At 36.5% G+C, this 20,730-nt stretch overlaps 1 protein-coding gene across 1 annotated transcript in view; it reads right to left on the bottom strand.

The window, feature by feature from the left end:
- Positions 1-19,087, bottom strand: part of LOC149839789 (uncharacterized) — a 34,904-nt gene extending 15,817 nt beyond the window's left edge. Inside the window, exons 1-5 of the mRNA XM_090004232.1 lie at positions 18,958-19,087; positions 18,807-18,874; positions 18,664-18,712; positions 18,213-18,319; positions 3,771-3,816 (exon numbers count right to left, since the gene is read on the bottom strand). Of these exons, the coding sequence (XP_089860358.1) occupies positions 3,771-3,816; positions 18,213-18,319; positions 18,664-18,712; positions 18,807-18,874; positions 18,958-19,005 (318 nt within the window). The 5' untranslated portion in view covers positions 19,006-19,087. The remainder of the gene's footprint in view (positions 1-3,770; positions 3,817-18,212; positions 18,320-18,663; positions 18,713-18,806; positions 18,875-18,957) is intronic.
- Between the last annotated feature and the right edge of the window lie 1,643 nt (positions 19,088-20,730).

The raw sequence follows: 20,730 nt of genomic DNA, 5'->3' as shown, positions 1-20,730 counted from the left end.
ATTTTCTATTTGTTATTGGTTGTTACTTCATCAATAAACCATTTCTTTATTTATTTGTATTTTTAGATATTTTTTTATAATTTTTTTAAGTTTTCAAAAAAAAATAAGGCTTACGCTTTACGCCTCGAGGCTTACGCCTTGCCTCAATTTTTGGTGGAGCACTTCATTACGCCTCAATGCTTTTCACAACACTGATTTAGAGTAATCAAGAAATAAGTTAACAAGTTTTTCAATTGGAGTAATATTTTCAAAGAAGAAGATGGCGTTCAATTAATGAAATAGGTAGCAATTAGGGAAGCTTTTGCCCAAAAAACCTTTTGAAACTTGATTTGCTATTAATAAAGTCTTAGTGGTTTCCATAATGTGTTGATGTTTTCGTTCGGTCAGGCCATGTGAACAAGATCTTTGATGTGTGATGTCATGTAAATTGAGATAGTCTTTAAATTCTTTGGACATAAATTCTCCCAATGAATCAGTGCGAAAAATGAAAATACCATTTTGAAATTTATTTTTAGCCATTTTGTGAAATGTTTGAAAATATAAAAAAAAAAGTCATATTTATGCTTAAAGAAGTAAATCCAAGTATGCTTAAAAAAGTCATCGACAAAAATTACATAATATGCATATCTGTCTTTTGATATGACCGGTGCAGGACCCCAAACAACTGAATGTATTAACTCAAGTGGTCTACAAGAAACAAAAGTTCTATCATGAAATGGTAACCTTTTCATTTTGCCAAGAATACAATATTTACAAGTAAAAGTTTCAGAATTACAAAATTTTCTTAAACTTGAAAAATGTTAGATTTTAGACATATGAGAATCGCCAAGTCTTTTGTGTCATAAATCCAACTCTAGTTTCCAAACATTATAACAGAAAGCATTCTTGGGCAATTCCAAAAAATTCATATAATAGAGTCCTCCTTTTCTATGGCCTTCCCCAATCAGCTTCTAGCTTCTGTAACTGGCGATCCTGTACCCAACAACCATGAGAAGAGAAGGAGATATTATACTCATAATCAGATATTTGAGAAACAGATAAAAGATTTAGATTTAGTTTATGAATATATCTAACTTCTGGAATAAATTTTTTTATTTATTTTTGAAGATTTTCAAAAAAAATTATTCCTTTGATTTTAAGAGATTACCATTAGCTATGAAAACTTTTGACACACTTGAGTTATTGTTAAGACATTCGGACAAATTATTGATATTTGGGGTCATATGAAAAAAAACACCAGAATCAAAGAGTCAAGGAAAGTTACTTGGATTGGAGAAGGATGAAACAACAGCTCTGATTGAGGCTTCAGTTAAGGAGGATGCTCCTTTAAGAAGAGGTTGAAGGATCTCCATTAATTAAGCCATAGATATAGGTGCATCTTGATTGATTTGATCTTTTAATTTCAAACCAACAGATGCAACTTTCTTTTTTTCTCTTCTCTTTAAATTAGGACATTGAGGCCTATAGTGCCCTAGTTCATGACAATAGTGGCAAATGACTTTTCTCTTGTCAAAATCACCATTTTGTTTACCAAAGTGAGGTGGCTTATAAGTACATACATAATTTTTTGGTCTAGATACAACTACAACGGAATCGTCTTTATGTTTTAGAGTATTTTTTTAGTCTATTTTTCTCTATAGTTAGTTCTTCTATAGTATCAATGACAGAGGGAACCTTTCCTTGATGCCAAAGAGCCGATTTGGTTGTTTCAAATTCCGGCCTTAAACCATTTATAAATTGATAAAAGTATTTTATATTGAGTTATTTTTGGAGAAGCTCAATATTTTCAGGACAATGTCATTTTGGCTCAAGAAGAGTTAACTTTTCCCAAAGCTCGGATAACTCATTATAATATTCCCTAATACTTTTGCCTTTTTGAGTTAAAGTTTGAACTTTGTCTTGCAAATTGTACACATGTGCAATATCTTTAAGGGAATACATATTTCTAATATATTCCTAAGCTTTATCAGCATACTCAAATTTGCCTAGACTAGAGCATTTTTTCTTGATGTCAATGCCATTAATTAGCTATGACAATTTTGGCGGGACCTATCCTCAATTCTTTTCATTTTTTCTCATAGGGAGCCAAAGCCTTATTTTTCTCTCCTTCCATGAGAGGTACTTCTTTCTCATTCTCAATTTTTGTGAAAACTAGTTTTGATTCCGAATCGAAACCATCTACTATACCCCACAATCCTTTTCCCAAAATGTGGTGCTTCGTGATTGAAACTCACATTACATGGTGTCATTTAATTTCATGAGCATGACGGTGACTTTATCATTGTCATCCATCCTTTACAAGGGTGAGAAAAAGAAAAATAGATTGAAAGAGAAAAAAGAAAGAGAAGAGAGGAAGAGAAAAGGAGCACAATCACGAATTTGTATAGCCAATCTATCCTCCAAATATCTTTCTTCAAATGAGAGTTGCACAAAAATCATTTGAATTACGAACAAAAGAATGAATCGCCCTTTGCTAAGGAGGCACGAAAAATGAGGTAGAAATTCTTCAAGCTCTGATACCATGTAATGAAATGATGATCTTCCATAAAAGCACAAAGCTCACAATAGGTGTCTATTGGAGACACTACAAGCACAACCCACAAAAGGGTATAAATGGAAGAACACAAGATAAAATAATAAACTTTTATTTCTCATGAAAAAATGCTTAAGAAGAATTGAATTACAAAAGAGAGGGGATCACCCCTATTTATACAAGAAAAGAGAAGAGTGAGAAGAGCTCTTAGAGAGCTCTTCTTAAGAGTCGTTGGACCTAGTCCAACGACTATATCTTTAGTCAAGATCTAATTAGATCTTGACTAGATACTAATTCTAGTTCAAAATGAACTAGAAAAAAAAGAAATAAAAGAATAAAGAAAAAGGAAAATATAAAATATAAAATATAAATAAATATTATATTATTATTATATTATATATATTACACTTTTTATATTTTTAACAGAACTGTGTTTTAGAAACATATTGCTAGAAGTGTAGTGATTAAGCATGAAAGAAATTATTCAAGCTACAGGTGTGATCATCTCTTTGCACAATGTAATACTCACTGCTAAATATTATTAGCTAAAGGCCACACCACATAACCTGATAGTGATTGTGATAAAATTGCAAGGCCTTGTTTGGATGTTCTTATAGTTGTGAACTATAAAAATACAGTGTCTACAGATATTTATAAACAAATATAGAAAAAAAATAGACTCTCTGGATGGTGTTGTGTTTGAAACAGTTTTTACTCATCCCTGGTGTGAATCATGCTCATTGCAGCCATCATCTTGTTTTTCAACATATACTTATATTGAAGGGCTTATAATTTTCTCAGACAGTTGCTTAACTAGAATAAACAGGAGAAATGAAATCAATGAAAACCAAAAGCATTGTCCACTATGAAATCATGACAATAAATATCAACATGATGCACGTAAGAAACCAATTAATCGCAGGTTTTGTTCCAAAAGTGTGAATAAACGAACCCTTTAATAGTATGTTAGAAATAATGACATTTCTCTACATTACAGTAACCATCATAGACCTTATTTTAACACATGGTATTAAGCGGCAATAGCATTGGCAGATCAATACCCCAAAAAAAATAGGAAATTCAGTATTCCATCCCCCCAACCACCAGTATCAAGCAATAGACTATCCAACAACAATATAAACAAACAATAACACAGCTAATTGAACAACATATACTACATTAACTACAGTCCATTAAGTAATTGATTTTGCAATGAAGATCAAAAGAAAAATCAAACCTCGTAAGAAAAAGACTTGTCTCTTGTTGCACGTTGTTGGACATAACTGCAGACAGAAATGCAAGTAAATTCAGTGGCCCTTACGCAACAAAGTATATCTCCAAATATTTTACCAAGATGACTTTTTTTCTTTTTTCCTTCTAGAAAAGGAGCAACAACAACAACAACAACAACTACGCCTTCATCCCAAAACAATTGGGGTCAGCGATATGAACCAAAAAAGAAATTCATTTTGGGTCTTCCGCATGAATCCTTTTCCTCCAATCATTTCTATCCAATGTCATGTCCTCGGTGAGGTTCAAAGCATTCATATCATTTCCTATCATCTCCATCCAAGTCTTCCTAGGCCTACCCCGACCTCTTTTAACTAATATATTTTCCCATTTCTCCAACCTTCTAACTGGAGCATCATTAGGCCTTCGCCGAATATGTCCAAACCACTGTAAACGATTCTCTCGCATCTTATTTTCAATGGGTGCAACACCTACCTTCTTACGTATCTCCTCGTTCAGAATCTTATCTTTTATTGTATTTCCACACATCCATCTAAGCATTCGCATCTCAGATACACTCATTTTTTGAATATGATGTCTCTTGGCAGCCCAACATTCCGTACCATATAGTAAAGCGGGTCTAATAGTCGTCCTATAAAACTTTCCCTTCAACCGCAATGGCATTCTACGATCGCACAACACTCCAGTTGCACTTTTCCATTTCATCCACCCAACCTTTATCCTATGATTTACATCTCCATCAATTTCTCCATACTTTTGAATGATGGATCCCAAATATTTGAAATAATCATTCACCGGTATTTCTTGCTCACCAAGCTTCACTACACTCCCATCACTACTTCGTTGCTTACTAAACCGACATTCCATATATTCAGTCTTACTCTTACTCAACTTAAAACCTCTAGCTTCCAATGTCTGTCTCCATAATTCTAACTTAACTTTAACCCCAACTCTAGACTCATCAATCAAAATAATATCATCATCAAACAACATACACCACGGTACATTTTCTTGAATTGATCTCGTAAGCTCATCCATCACTATCGCAAATAGGAAAGGGCTTAAAGCAGATCCTTGATGTAACCCAACCGTTATCGGAAAATTGGTTGTCACCCCTCCACAAGTGCGGACATTGGTTACTACTCCTTCATACATATCTTTAATTATACTAATGTACTTTAGGGAAACACCTTTCTTCATCATTGTCCACCAGAGAACGTCCCTAGGTACTCTATCGTATGCCTTCTCTAAATCAATAAAAACCATATGCAAATCTTTGTTCCTCTCTCTATATCTTTCAATAAGTTGTCTAAGAAGATGTATAGCTTCCATAGTTGATCTTCCAGGCATAAAACCAAATTGATTCTCCGATATCATGACAACCTTCCTCAACCTAGACTCAATCACCCTCTCCCAAAGTTTCATAGTATGACTCATGAGTTTTATACCACGATAGTTTGTGCAATCTTGTATATCACCCTTATTCTTATATAAAGGCACCAAAGTACTCTTCCTCCACTCATTAGGCATCTTATTTGTTCGCCAAATCAAGTTAAAAAGATTTGTCAACCATTCTAAACCTTTCTCTCCCAAGCATTTCCAAGAAATCTGGGCCAACTTTCCTTCTTGATTTCATTTTCTTCAAAGCCTCTGCAATTTCTTTCTTTTGAATCTTGCGCATGAAGTCACGATTTATCTCATGAAAAGGAATGGAGAAGTCTCCAAGATCTTTTACTAAGATGACTTTTTTTCTTTTTCACCTTCTAGAAAAGGAGCATGTAGGAAAAAATAAATAGTGATTATGGTTGCCACTTGCATGCTGACTTGCAAAGAAAGCAGCACAATGTTACATATGAAGTTCAGCACATAACTGACATAAATAGATTGCAGCAATAAGTCATACTACTTGGTCATTCCAAGAATGCTTTTACATATGCAGAGCAAGGAGATAATCATGTATTCAACAAAGTGTCCTGAATGTCCTTTCATTTTTCTACAAAAAACGATGATAAGTGGCTGTTGTGATGGAGATATATAAAAAGACCTTAGCTATCAAAAGTGATGCCTAGGCAAGTTAGGCCTAGCACCACCTAGTCTTATAGGTCTGGGCTACAGGACCCTCTTTTCCCTTCTAGGTGACGCCTAGTCTGTCCCCACCTAGGTGGTGGAGTCATCATTGTCTTTTTTTTTTTGCATTATTCTTCTTCTTTTTTGTCTTTCTTCCTTTCTTTCTTTTTTCTTCTTTTTCCTCTTAGCCCAAGCCCTTTCTTTTTTCTTCCTCTCCTTTTTTTCTTTTTTCTTTCTTTTTTTCCCTTCATTTTTTTTTTCTTTTTGTCCTTTTTTTCTCTTTGCCTTTTCTTATTCTTCCTCTTTCCCCTCCAACCTTCTTCTTCTTCCCCTTTTCTTTTTTTCCATTTTGCCTTCTTTTTCCCTTCTTGTTCCATCTTCCGTTGTCTTTTTTTGTTCTCCTTTTGTTCTTCTTCCTCTCGCCCCTCCACTCTCTTGTTCTTTTTCTTCCTTTTTCCCTTTTTCTTTTATTTTTCCTTCTTTTTCTTCCTTTTTCCCTTTCTGTTTATTTTTTGTTCTTCACATGTTGCCTGTGTTTTCCACACACACACAAATTGCATTTGCTCGGGTCGTCATGACGTCCAAATGAGTTTTTTTTTCATTTTCTTACTTTTTTTGTCATTTTTCATGAAACTAACCTTACAGATGTCATATGCATGTTTTGGTTAGTGAGAATAGGCTTTTGAATCGTCCGATTATGACATGTAAGCAAGATTTCACGAGCCTTGAAAAATCAATGGCCCACAATGTACGATATTTTCTTGGCTCATGAAATCGTATTTTTCATAAAAGACATATGATCGAAAAGTCAGTTCCTAGCATTTGGACCATGCTCAAAACATCCTTGAGGTCAAATTGGGTCAACAAAACCCGAACATATGATCTCTCGCTCATTTGGATGGTCCACTCGGTTAAAAATAAATGTACATATATATATATATACACACATATATATGTATATATATTTATGTGTAATATAACTAGAGTGTAACTAGGATTAGATTTTTTAGGTTTGTTGCTTTTTGGTTTTGAACTAGTCAACATAAGGAGTCATTGGGCTCCCAATGGCTCTATTTAGAGCAGTTGGGACCCCAACGACTCTCTATGAGTCCTCTCCTCATTGTGTATAAATATAGGGCAAAGCCCCTCTTTAATGTATGCTTCTTGCATGAATTTAACTTGAATAAAGCAATACTTTGTATACTTGTGAGTGTTCTTTATGTGCCCATTGAGTGGGTTTTGTGTGTGATACTATTTATGGTTCTTTGTGAGTTCATCTTGGTGTTTTCGTGAATCTTATTGTAGCTTTTTTGTGTATCTACTTTGGTGACTTAGAGCTTTTCATTTTCTTACATGGTATCGGAGCTGGGTGATTAAGCTCAAATTGTTTTTGGTACATTGGGAAGCGTATCACTCCAAATTTGAAAGTGTTGAAGTTCTATTGCAATTCTTATTCAAGTGTTGTATGATCATGATTGTTTTCAAGAAAGAGGTTGGTGGTGCTTGCATGGAAAAAGAGTGTTCGAGCTCTTGATCAGTGGTGGTGGAGTGCTCATGATTTTCACATTTGCTCTTGTTCTCTTCTCTATACTTTTTCTCCTCTCTAGCCTTTTTATTTATCTTTACCCTTGTAAAATGGATGGCAATGAAAATGTCACCATAAAACTCATCAAGCTCAATGATTCAAACTATGTAACATGGGTTTCAATTAGGAAGCACCTCATATGGGAAAAAGGGTTGTAGGGATTAATGAAATCAACCGATCCAGAACCCAAACTAATCTTTACCAAAGTAGAACATGAGAAAGAGGTACCTCTTACGGAGGTTGAGAAAAATATAGCAATAACCACTTATGAAAAGAAGTAGAAGGAATGGAGAATGTGTCATGCCAAGATTATATCTTCGCTCATTAGTAGCATCGACATTAAGAAGTATTCAAGTCTTGCTAAATTCGAATATGCAAACAATGCATGGGATTATCTTAAGAGAATGTATTCTTTTAAGGATATTGCACATGTATGCAACTTGCAAGATAAGATATTGAATATGGTTCAAGGAGACAAAAGCATTAGAGAATACTATAATGGTTTGTTCGAACTATAGGAGGATTTGGCTCTTCTTAAATCAAGGTGGCATTGTCCGGAAGACATAGAAATCCACCAAAATCAAATAGACGTGGAGCACTTTTATCAATTTGTTAATAGGTTGAGATTGGAGTTTCAATCCACTAAATCTGCTCTCCTCCATCGAAGGAAAGCCTCTTCAATAGAAGACACTATAGAAGAATTAAGCATCGATGTGAATAGGCTTAAAAAGTGTATAACTAAGAATGATGATGACTCGTTTCTAGCCGTATCTAGACCAGAAAACCATATTCGTACCTACACACCACCATACTATGGAAGGTCAAATGATGTGAAGCAAGGTAATGAGTATGAAAAAAAAAAGTTATTTGCTACTATTATCATGAACTGAGACATGTGTAAATATATTATCCTAAATTGAATAAACTATATGAGAAAGAAGGTCGCTTTTGTTGGACCTCCACAAGAGTCAAGTGATTCATCTATTGGAAACATGTCCCTGACACAATTAGTGGAGGCTCTTCAACCTCTACTCAAAGGAACATCTTTATCTACAGAAGTCGTGGTCTCTTCTTTCGGTTTCTCCGATCCCAGTAAATCTCTTTGGCTTCTTGACATAAGTGTATCTTTTCATATGACACCAGATAGTGATATGTAATCCGAATGTCATAACTCAAGTGGGTCAAATGTTTTCACTGATGATGGAACATCTCTTGAGATAAAAGGAATATAAAATTTTGAAAACATTTCTTAAAATTCAAAAAGATTTTGTATTCTAAAAATTAGATATATTCCTAAATTGAACTTAAACCTTTTATTTGTTTATCAATTATTTGACCATGGATATAATGTTTTCTTCTCTTCTCGTGATTGTCGAGTGCAGGATCGTCAATCAGAGAAGCTGATTGGGGAAGGCCACAAAGAATGAGGCTTGTACTATATGGATTTTTTTGAAATACCGAAGAATACATTTTATTGCAATGTTCAAAAATTAAATTTGGAACTATGGCATAAGAGACTTGGTCATTCTAGTATATCCAAGATTTAGTTTTTCCCAAAGATGATTTTTTTTTTAATTTTAAAAATTTTACATGTGAAAATTATATTCTTGGTAAAATAAAGAGATTACCAATTCAAGAAAGAACCTTTGTTTCTTCTTGACCAGTTAAGTTAATACATTCGGATATATGGGGATCAACACATATTATATCAAAGGGTGGTTTTATGTATTACATAATCTTTGTGGATGATTTTACGAGATACTTGGATTTATTTCCTTAAACACAAGTCTGAAGTTTTTCACATTTTCAAATATTTTATAATTTAGTCAAAAACCAATTCAAGAATGCTATTTTCATCTTTCACACTAATTCAGGGGAGCGTTTTTATTAAAAGAATTAAAGATTACCTAGACCTATACGGTATCACAGATAAAAAATCTTATCGTTATACCCCTCAACAAAATGGTTTATTTGAAAAGAAGCATAGGTATATTATATAAACAACAAGAACTTTACTTATTACAAACCAAGTACCTAAAGTTTTTTGGGTTCAAGCCACATTAACTATAGTTTATCTTATTAATATAATGTCACCTTCTTTAAAAAATGTATCTCCTATTGAAAAAAAATTTAAACAAGTCCCAAATTACTCTAGATTGAGAGTTTTTTTTAAGTGTTTTGTTTTTACTGACAAAAATGACAAACTCTCTTCTCGTGCTATTCCTTATCCTTTTAGGATATGTAAATAATAAAAAAGGCTACAAGCTATATGTTTCAAGGAATGTATCATTTTTAGAAAAAGAAATTTTTTTGAAATTGAGAAAACTAAGAAAATAAATGAGTATTCTTTTCTGTTGGATTTAATTCCAAAGATTGGTGATTGTGATATTGATGAAGATCAGGAAGTTAAAAGTGATGTCATGAGTGAAGAACGATCTCATAAGAATCAAGAATGTATCCAATATTCCAAGTGTGGTAATTATAAACATCCATTGCTCTTGAAATATATACTAATGATGAAAAATAGGTAGAAATACAAACCAGAAGGTCATCCAGAGTATCAAAAATCCCTGAAAATTTTGTGTCCTATGAGTAATTTTTACCTAAGTATCAAACCTATATTGCATTAATACATTCCTATATATAACCTTCCAATTATGCTAAAGCAAAGGAACATCCTGAGTGAGTAGAACCTATGGGAGTAGAATTAGATGCCTTATAAAAAGCAAATACTTAGATTGTCCAAGACATTCCTCTAGGAAAGAAACCTATAGGTTGTCAATGGGTATATAAGGTTAAAACTAAGAGTGATGGAACTCTTGAAAGGTACAAAGCCAAATTAGTTGTCAAAGAATATTCCCAAGAGTATGAAATAGATTATAAGGAAACCTTTGCTCTAGTTGCTAAAATGATCATAGTTAGGACCTTAGTAGGTCTTGCCTCTGTAAAGAAATGGCCTATACACCAAATGGATGTTAAGAATGTGTTTTTTCAATGGTAAATTGATTGAAAAAGTCTATATGGAGGCACCTCCTGGTATAGTTATTCCTAAAAGAAATACTCTTCGTTTAGATAAGGTTATCTATGGCCTTAAGCAAGCTCCAAAGGCTTGGTATGCCAGTTTTAGTCAAGTTATACTTGATGTTGAATTTCAATCTTGCTTAATTGACATAACTTTGTCTGTTAAGATTTCTGATGCAGGTCTTCTTCTTCTTCTTCTTCTTCTTCTTCTTCTTTATGTAGACGGTATGATCATCACGGGAGGTGACAAACAGGGAGTTGAAAATATTAAAAGACTTTTCAAAACACATCTTGAAATGACTGATTTGGGGTTTTTTAAGATTTTTTTTGGTATAGAAGTTGCTTATTCCTCTAGAGGTTATTTACTGACTCAATCTAAATTTGCTTTAAACATTGTTATCAGGTCAGGTATTTCAGATGATAAGAAGGTTGACACTCCTGAAGTTGTAAATGTCAAAATAAAGATTGATGATGGAGAACCACTAAAAAATTCAACACCCAGGCAACTTGTCGGAGCTCTGTCATATCTCTCAATTACAAGACCTAACATTGCGCATATAGTTCACACAGCAAACCAGTTTCAGCATGTTCCCACCATTGTTCATATGAGAGTTGTTTTGCATATTATTAGATATATCAAAACTTCTATTTTTCAAAGACTTTTTTATCTACTTCTTCCTCATATTTAATTGCTTATATTGATGCTGACTAGGGGGGTGATCCAAATAACTGACACTCAACCATTGATATTGTTGTGTTTTTAGGTGAATCGTTGATTTTATAGAGGTATAAGAAGCAATAGAAAGTTTCTTTCTCTTCAACTAAAGAAAAATACCGAGTCATGGCTACAACTACTATGGAGGTGGACTGGCTAAGGAGGTTGTTGGCTGACGTGGGCGTTCAGAGTAAAGGAGTATCACGATTGTGTTGTGACAGCAAAAGTTTCATCTACATTGCTAGGAACGGGACTTTCCACGAACAAACCAAAAACATTGAGATGGACTGTCACTACGTTCGAGAGAAATTTCTACACGATACTATTGATCTTTCCTACGTTACTTCAGAATATCAACTGGCAGATTTCTTAACCAAACCTCTCGCTGCTCCTAAATTTCACTTTCTCTTGGACAAACTTTCGGTTATCCAACCGCAAGTTTGAGCGAGAGTGTTAAAAATAAAATATATATATTTGTATGTAATGTAACTAGAGTGTAACTAGGATTAGATTTTCTAGGTTTGTTGCTTTTTTGGTTTTGAACTAGTCAACATTTGCTGACTAATCAACATAGGGAGTCTTGGGCTATTTAGAGCCGTTGGGACCCCAACGACTCTCTATGAGTCCTTTCCTCATTGTGTATAAATATGGGGCAAAACCCCTCTTCAATGTATGCTTCTTGCATGGATTCCACTTGAATAAAACAATATTTTTTATACTTGTGAGTACTCTTTGTGTGCCCATTGAGTGGGTTTTGTGTGAGCTTATTTATGGTTCTTTGTGAGTTTATCTTGGTGTTTTTGTGGATCTTATTATAGCTCTTTTGTGTATCCACTTTGGTGACCGGGAGGTTCTCATTTTCTTACATGGACGACATATATATATATATATATATATATATATATTCTATGTATCTTTCACACACACACACTATATATATATATGGTTTTTATATTTGTTTTTGCAGATACATTATACAATATATATGTAATATGTTTTATGTTTAATGCTATGCAATTTTATAAATTTTGTGATCATAATCACAATCATATGTTGATACTAAATTTAATTATTTATTGTAATATTTCTATTTTTCTTAGCGTTTTGTTCATTTGGTCCCGCCTAAGCTGACTAGTCTCCCTATGCCCAGACTGGTCCTTTTAGGGGTCTTCCGCCTAGGTCCCAAGTCCTCAACTAGCACTTTTGACAACTAAGAATAAGACTGCAGTGGACTGAATTCAAAATCTAGAGGGAACTTTGATTTTCTATGTAAAGAGTGCAGCTGTATGCCCAAGTTTCCTAAAGCTACTTATCATAGCAATCACATGGATTGTCTTAGAATCCAGTTTTGGTCCCAATAACAAAACTTAGTGAACTTTATCAAGATGCTGATAAAAAGATTTGCCACATGTTTGCACCCTTATTTCTGCTGTAGGCGATTTATAGCTTGCTTTGAAAACCTTTCATGATCAACACTGGCAAATTCTCAAAATTCTTAAAAATTTGAATTTGTTTGCATGTGAAAATTAACCTACAAACCTAGAGAAGAAGAAATCCCTGCCACAATGTTGTTTTCCTCTATCAAAAAGGGAATATTTTGACAGATTTTCAGAAAATTTGTTTTTATGAGAATTTGTAGCCTAATGGCCTCTACACACCTGGCAAGGTAGGCTTGCTTAAGGTGTTCAAGTTAAAGGGCGTCAAGAGTCTAATACCTGGGTGCACTTCCCTTGCTGCAAGGCCAAAGCCAACAGGAAACTATTCCTGGTCAGCAAGGAAGTATTTGTTGAGTTTTATACCGTGGACATTGAAACAGGGCCATGGTTAATGTGGCACCTATATATATATATATATATATATATATATATATATATATATATAAGTAATGTGCTCCTTTCTGCCCACCTTCTCGTTCTGCCCACTCAAAAATCTTCGTTTTTGGCATTTTTTCTCACATCTAACACCATAGATGTGATCTATAGGTTTTGTTTAGTGGGAAACTGCTTTTGAATCACAGGAATCCAGTGCTATTAAAAACGCGCCTCAAGGCACAAAAATTGTGCCTCGCCTCAAGGCGAGGGGCTTTATGCCTTGAGGCGCATGTACAAAGCGCAACAGCCCCGAGGCGTGCACCTCATACGCCTTGAGGTGCACGCCTCGAGGCAAGGTGCGCCTCAAGCCGAGGCGTACACGCCTTGAATTTTTTAATCAAATGAGGGTCAAAGCCCTCATTTGACCAAAAATTAGGGTTTTTTTACGCAGTTTTAACTAAGCTGCTAGTAAAAAGGGCATTTACTACCCTGTTCAATCCCGCTGACCGTAAGTACGTCCGGCAAAGACAACACGGCTAAGTCTCTGATCCTAGGGGTGGTTTCTATGTGTAAATATAAAAAAAAGGGCATGATAAATGCACACGCAGTGCTAGGTAGGGGTGTCAATGGGTTGGTGTTACGAAAACCGCGAACAAGAAACAACCGAAGGAAACAAAACACAGCAAGAACACACAGATTTACATGGAAAAACCTCTCTTCAAATCCGAGAGGGAGTAAAAAACCACGGTCGCCTAGAGGAAAAACTTTATTGCTCTTTCTCGACAGATACAAGAGAGAAAGAAAAGAAAGAATTTATACAAGGCAAAGGCGACAGCCCAAAAAAAATAGACCCGCAAGGGGGGAAGCCCCCCGAACCCCCCTTACTATAAGGGCAAAAACTCTGAATCAAGCTCCACAACTCATCAATTGGAACTATGTTAAAATGAGTGGGTCCAAACTTGAATCTGACTAAGTAATGTAGGTATCATATCAAGATTCAGGTTTAACTGGATTTTTATAAGAAAAACTATACCCAGATCCGATAAAAATTACATAAACTAGACCCAGTCCATACCTGGCAAAACAATATTTTTAATTATTTTACATTGAAAATTTGAGAATCTTAACTGAAACTCTTGTCAGACCTGGTTTGGTATAAAATTTTATAAACCATACCCAACCCATATAATAATCGGACCTCATGGGTCCAAACTGAATAATTAATCAGAATCCCTTCCTTGCAACCAAACCCTGGCCCTATAAGATCCAATATGTGTCAGGATCGGGTCATACCCAATCCATTGACACCCTTAGTAGCAGGTTCACAAATTTGCAGTCTAATAGACACTCAAAGCAACCATGTTAATGAAGTCATTGAGATTAGTTGCTTCATTTCACAGAAAATTAACATCATTGTGTCAACTTGTTCAATGTATTCGATTTCGTAGGAAAAATAATCTCTTCTAGAATGTGACGTTAAACCTTTTTAGTGGCAAAATCAAGTCATGCAATTACATGCGGTCACAACCCTATATATATATATATATAGTGTTGTTAAAAACGTGCCTCAAGGCGCAAAAAGCACGCCTTGCCTCTAGGCGAGGGCCTTTTTGCCTTGAGGCGCACTTAAAAAGTGTAAAACCATAAAAGTGTACGCCTCACGCGCCTTGAGGCGAGGCGCACCTCACCGTGAGGCGCGCATTAAAAAAAAATGGATGGGCCCAGACCCGAGTCCGTCCCGGACTCATATTCTCTAAGGTTCGAGAGAACCTGTGTCTTTAAAAAAGACACAGGCACCTCGTGCAAGAGGAAAAAGCCCTCGCCCCTTCTCTCTCCACTCCGTCCCCTCTCGTCCCCCGTGACCGCTATCACCGGCCACCACCTGCCGTCGATCATCGCCTCTTCCACCTTCTTCTCTCCTCTGCTGAGAAGGCGTCGGCGACCCGCCGGCCACCACCGTCTTCTTTTCTCTGTTGCGAGGGTGCCAGCGACTCACCGCCACCGTCGTTCATTCCGGCGACCTCGGCCGACATCCTCGACGTCGCCTTTCCTCTGCATTTTTCGGTAACATCGGAGTCGTCGCCGTCAGGTAAACCCTCTTCTTTACTTCTTCTCCGTGAGGGGTCGACCGACATGGGGGCAGAGCCCCCTGTCGTCGCCTCTCGTCGGCAGGGGGTTACCCCTGCCTTTCTTTTGGAGTTGACCAACAAGGGGGCGGTGCCCCCTGTCATCGCCTCTCGTGAGCAGGGGTTCCCCCCCCCCTCTGCTTTTCTCTCTTGGTTGACCAACAGGGGGGAGGAGCCCCCTGTCGTCGCCTCTCGTCGGCAGGGGGTTACCCCCTGCCTTTCTTTTGGGGTTGACCGACAGGAGGGCGGTGCCCCCTGTTGTTGCCTCTCGTGGGCAGGGGTTCCCCCCCCCCCCCCTCTGCTTTTCTCTCTTGGTCGACCGACAGGGGGGCGAAGCCCCCTGTCTCTTTCTTTTTCGGTAGGGGGCTCTGCACCCCCTGTCCTTCTTGCTTTGTCGGCAGGGGGCTCCACCCCCCCCCCTGCCATTTGCCTTGTCGACAGGGGGGCTCTGCTCACCCATGTCCTCCTTGCTTTGCCGACAGGGGGCTCCACCCCCCCTGCCATTTGCCTTGTGGATAAGGGGGCTTTGCTCCCCCTGTCCTTTTTGCTTTGTCGACAAGCAGGGGGACCCCCCTGCCTCTTTCTTTGGGTCGACCGGCAAGGGGGTAGAGCCCCCTGTCGTCGCCTCTCATCGACAGATAAGATGGACAATTACTTAAAGGACCTTTACTTAAATATTTAATACATGATTTTTTATTGAAGAAAAAAGAAAAGCAAAAGAAGTAACTGAGGACGTGGATGAAGAAAGTGTAGATGATGAAGAGTCAGAAAATGAAGATGAAGGAGAACCTATTTATATGAATTCTTCAGATGATGATATCGAAAACTTAGATATTGATGATGACGAGACACAACAAGAACCTAGGCCCTAATTCATATCATAGAGCTATTGACCATTTATATGTTTTTGGGGTCTTTCAGTTGTAATTGTGAATGTTAACACTCTCATTTTGAAGAGTTCTGGACAAATACATTAACATTTGGTTGTTAATGTTAATATGCATTTTCTAATTATGACGTGATGTTGTTAGTGCTAATATGCATTTTGTTGTTAATGTTAGTTTTTTATTGAATGAATGCTCATATTTTATTTCTTAGATACTTACATAGATCAAGTTGTTGCATTAATGTTACTTTTACATGTATCTCATATTTTTCTGTATTTATTTGAGATTTTTTATTTCGTGATGGTTGGTGCTTCATCAATAAAGCATTTCTTATTTATTTAATTTTAGATAATTTTTTTAGTTTTTTAAGCTTAAAAAAAAAAAATTTTAGGCTTACGCTTTGCGCCTCGAGGCCTCGCCTCAGATTTTGGTGGAGCTCCTCGCTACGCCTCAACACTTTTCACAACACTATATATATATATATATTAACATTTGGTTGTTAATGCTAAAATGTATTTTCTAATTATGACATGAAATTGTTAATGCTAATATGCATTTCGTTCTTAATGTTAATTTTTTATTTAATGAATGCTCAATGCTTTATTTTTTAGATACTTACATAGATCAAGTTGTTGCATTAATGTTATTTTTACATGTTAATCTCATATTTTTTCAGTATTTATTTGAGATTTTTTATTTCTTATTGGTTGTTGCTTCATCAATAAAGAATTTTTTATCTATTTATAGTTTTAGATATTTTTTATAGTTTTTTAAGTTTTTAAAAAAAAAATTTAAGGCTTACGCTTTACGCCTCGAGGCTTACGCCTCCCCTCAGATTTTGGTAGTGTCTCACTACGCCTAGACGTTTTTCACAACACTGCCGGAATCTGACCTGTATACAGGTTTTTCCAGTGATCCAAAATCAATGGCTATGAAGGTACCAGTTTTTCCCTGTTAATAAAAACATGTTTTTTCGTCGAAAAAACATGATCCAAGTGTCGATTCCCACTAAATTGAGCATGCTAAAGACAGCTAACGGTTTACATCTATCATAAAACACTTTAAAACTATGGAGCAGAATGGGGCAGAATGAGAAATGTGACCTAATATGTTCAGTTCTCTCTCTCTCTCGTTATATATATATATATATATATATATATATATATATATATATATATATGGTAGTGAGTTTTTCAATACACTCAACCATATGGCTGACATTTTGAAAGTATCACAAAAATATCAGCAATTTAGGGTTAGCTGAAATTATCAGCAGTATGTAGCAATATTTTCAAACTATCACCAGAATTAAAAATATCATGATATTTTTGGAAGAAATCTTATTTTTATGTTTTAAGCTTACTTTTTTCTTTTTTTTTTGTTTCTTTTACATTTTAAAACTTGTTTCTTTATATTTTTGCAAGAAAAAAGATGCAAAACTTATTATTCTCTTATTTTTTATGTATTTATATTTTTTCAAATACTTAAGCTTCTAAGATTTTCCCGAGAAAAAACACTTAGGACATGTTTGGAAGAGAGAAAGATTTAAAAGTGATGCAAAATGGAAAATCCTTACAGATTTTCCGACCCTTCCAAACGAGATAGACTTTTTTGCTGAGAGAATTTTTCTAAAAAATACACATTTTGATAGGAAACATTCCTCCATGGGGGTGGCGGAGGAATGTTTCCTACCAAAAGAAAATTTATTTGTACACTCCCCACCACCCATCTTACCACATCTCACCACCACCCACCATCTCACCATCACCACCACCATCCACCTCACCACCACCCACCACCAGCCTTTTCCTCTTCTCTCTCATTTTTTCACATTTTCCCACTCTGTTTTTCTCATGCTACACAAACAAGTGAAAAACTTTCTTTTGAAGAACTTCTCATATAAAAAACACTCATAGGCAAAACTTTTTTTTCCTATGAGAGTGTTTTTCTCTCTTCCAAACGTAACCTTATTGAAAAAAAAAACTCCGAGAAAACCCCCCCAGTCAAAAATTGCCTTGAGCGATACAGGTGACTATGATATACATACATTGCTGGTATCCATAGGTGTTCTAACTGTTGATCAAGCAAATTTAAGCTCCCAGTATGTCCAATAAACATTTGATGCAAGGAAATTCTGCTGTGAAGCACACATGGAAGAAAAAGAGTACAAGAAACACATGAAACTAAATACAACATATATGTGAACAAAATCTGACCTCATGGTCTCACTGAGAGCTTCAGGAAGCCTATGCTCCTCATTGAAAGCAGGCATTATCAACGATATGCATTTCTGAGCCGGATCAAATATCGATGGGCATGCTACCTGAAAACAGGAGCTACATTAGCTTTGATTTCTCTCAATTCAGAAACCTCAGAGAGAGTATCACAATGTACTAAAAAAATGTGCCTCGCTCACTACTTTGAACACCATGCCCTTCCTAACATACATGACCCAAAAAGCAAAAAGGACAGGCAAACTATCAGATCCGTTTAACATTGCTTGATTGACCTTGTCACTTGTGGTAGCCTGAAAGTATAGGGTTAACTACTGAACAATTCATCCGTTTTCCGGCAATAGGAGTTCTTTCTTCCCATTTTGCACCATGATTTCCACTAATTTCAGGGTTTCTAAGAACGAAAACAATGCAGAACAGTTAAAGTAGTTACCGGCTTCGACGAATTAGGATCGACGAAGAACGCAGGATCAGAATTCAATCTGAAACAAACGAAAAATCAACAAAAATCGGATGATCAAAACCAGATTATCAAAATTTTCAATGGAATCTAAGAATCAGAGCCTCTTTTCCGACCTATCCGATTCGAGCTTCGTTATCGTGCCGATGAGGAAGATCGTTAGTGCAAGAATTAGGGCCAAGGCCTGCAAAAAAAATGGACTGATAAGAAGGAGAAGAGGAATCGAGACGAGATACGAAGGGAGAAAAAGAAGAAGAAGAAGAAGACCAGAGTGAACAAGAGAAGTGCAAGAGGGATCATCCACGGCGACTCCATTGCAGGGAATTCGGAGCTCTCCGAGAGATCCCGCAAGAAAGGAGAAAAATAACGCGAGGGAAACGAGTTTCCCACGCTTTTATACGTAGTCGCAAATCTCGGGTTCGGGATTTTCTTATCTCGCGGGATTTTAAAAAATTGTTTAATCAAAAAATTATCGATACATTTAAATAAAAAAATATGCAACAAAGTAAATAAATATATAACAGGAACGTTAAATATAAAATATATAAAAACAACAATATGGGATTTAATAATAAGATAATGTCATGATAAAGTTACGGTATTTTCAAAATAGTTGGCATTTTGAAGACAAGACAATTTTTTGAGATTATATCGTATTTTGAAAGTAAGAGAATTATTTTATTGTTGATATTTGCTATGTGGGGGGACTTTAGATTTGGGATCCATTTTTTAAGGCAAAAGACCTTGTTCTTGGTCTCGAAAATCCTTCGGCATGGAAGTTTGGTCTTTTAAATTTATATTTCTTAATTCTTCTCTTCCTTTTTATCTTGTGTGTGGCGCCACTTGTGAAGTGTGTGCTTGTGTTTTCTTCTTCATTATAAGCACTACACTATTACAAGGTTGAATAGGGTTTTGTCTAGCCTTAGGCTAGCTTACAAGTTTAAAACAAAAAAATAAGTGAGTTTTACTCACAAAGTGAATACAAGAGAGGCCACGGCCTTCGTAGGCTACACTCAACCAAAGTACACTAAACTGCCTCACACTCGGCAACTCAAATTATACAGTAATGTTGTGTGGCTGAGGGAGGTTTACAATCTACTTTAAACTGTGTTGTGCCTGCAAATAGAGTAGTTGGATCATGCGATAGGTTGTGGCTAGCACCTGTTGCTGCTCCAGAGATTTGCAGGTGGCACAAGGATTGGCGCACTGCAGTGAGTTATCTGTTGTGCACAAGCTCACTGGAGTAAGCAGTGTGGAGGCAGTAACTTGTGCCTTGCTGGTGGAGATACCATGCAGATGATGAGGCTGAGCGCACGAACGGATGGCACACGCTGAATGATGTACGTGGGTGAAAGCACATCGTAGGAGGCGGTGCGGAGGCTGACACGTGATGCAGGATGTGCACGCAGACAGGTGTGCGATGCAGGAGGCATGCACGATCAAGCGATACACGAGCGTGACACTGTGAAAGTGTTGTGGTGCATTGCACTTATCCCTTGCGCACAGGCATACTGCGTAGGGCAACGATCCACGATCCTGGGCCTGTGTAAGCTCATGGTTGTGCGCTGCTGTGTTGAAGGTGATCAACCTTCAGATCTCCATGCGTTGAGGTAACTCGAGCCAAGAAACCTCCCTTCGCCTGGATAGATTGAGAAAGACCTCTGCAATGTGCAGAGTTGATCCTTGTATAACGTAGCCATCATCGATCGTCCAAAGTAAAGATGCAGCACATGTAAAAGATGATGAATCAGTGTATGCATCGAATATGAGATTCACTGTAATTGCAAAATCATCAAGTTCTCACCTTTAAGAGGAGGTCAGCACTGCGCTCTTGACGTCTTCACTTCATCATGATGCTTCAAGAGAAATCCGTAAATCATCGGACGTGCGATGAACTTGATCTAGACACTAAACTCTTGATCAAGCCTGAATCCAATCCGATTAGCTTTAAACTAATCGACCTTGGCCCAAAGGAACATACCTAAGCATAATCCTCCAAGAAAAACTCTCTTCCCAAAAGACCGAAGTCTCTAAATTTTA

This window comes from Nuphar pumila, chromosome 4 (genome assembly GCF_984573655.1).
Source record: "Nuphar pumila chromosome 4, dmNupPumi1.hap1.1, whole genome shotgun sequence".
NCBI lineage: Eukaryota > Viridiplantae > Streptophyta > Magnoliopsida > Nymphaeales > Nymphaeaceae > Nuphar > Nuphar pumila.
The sequence above is the reverse complement of the archived record's forward strand: the minus strand, read 5'-3'. Positions and strand labels throughout refer to the sequence as shown.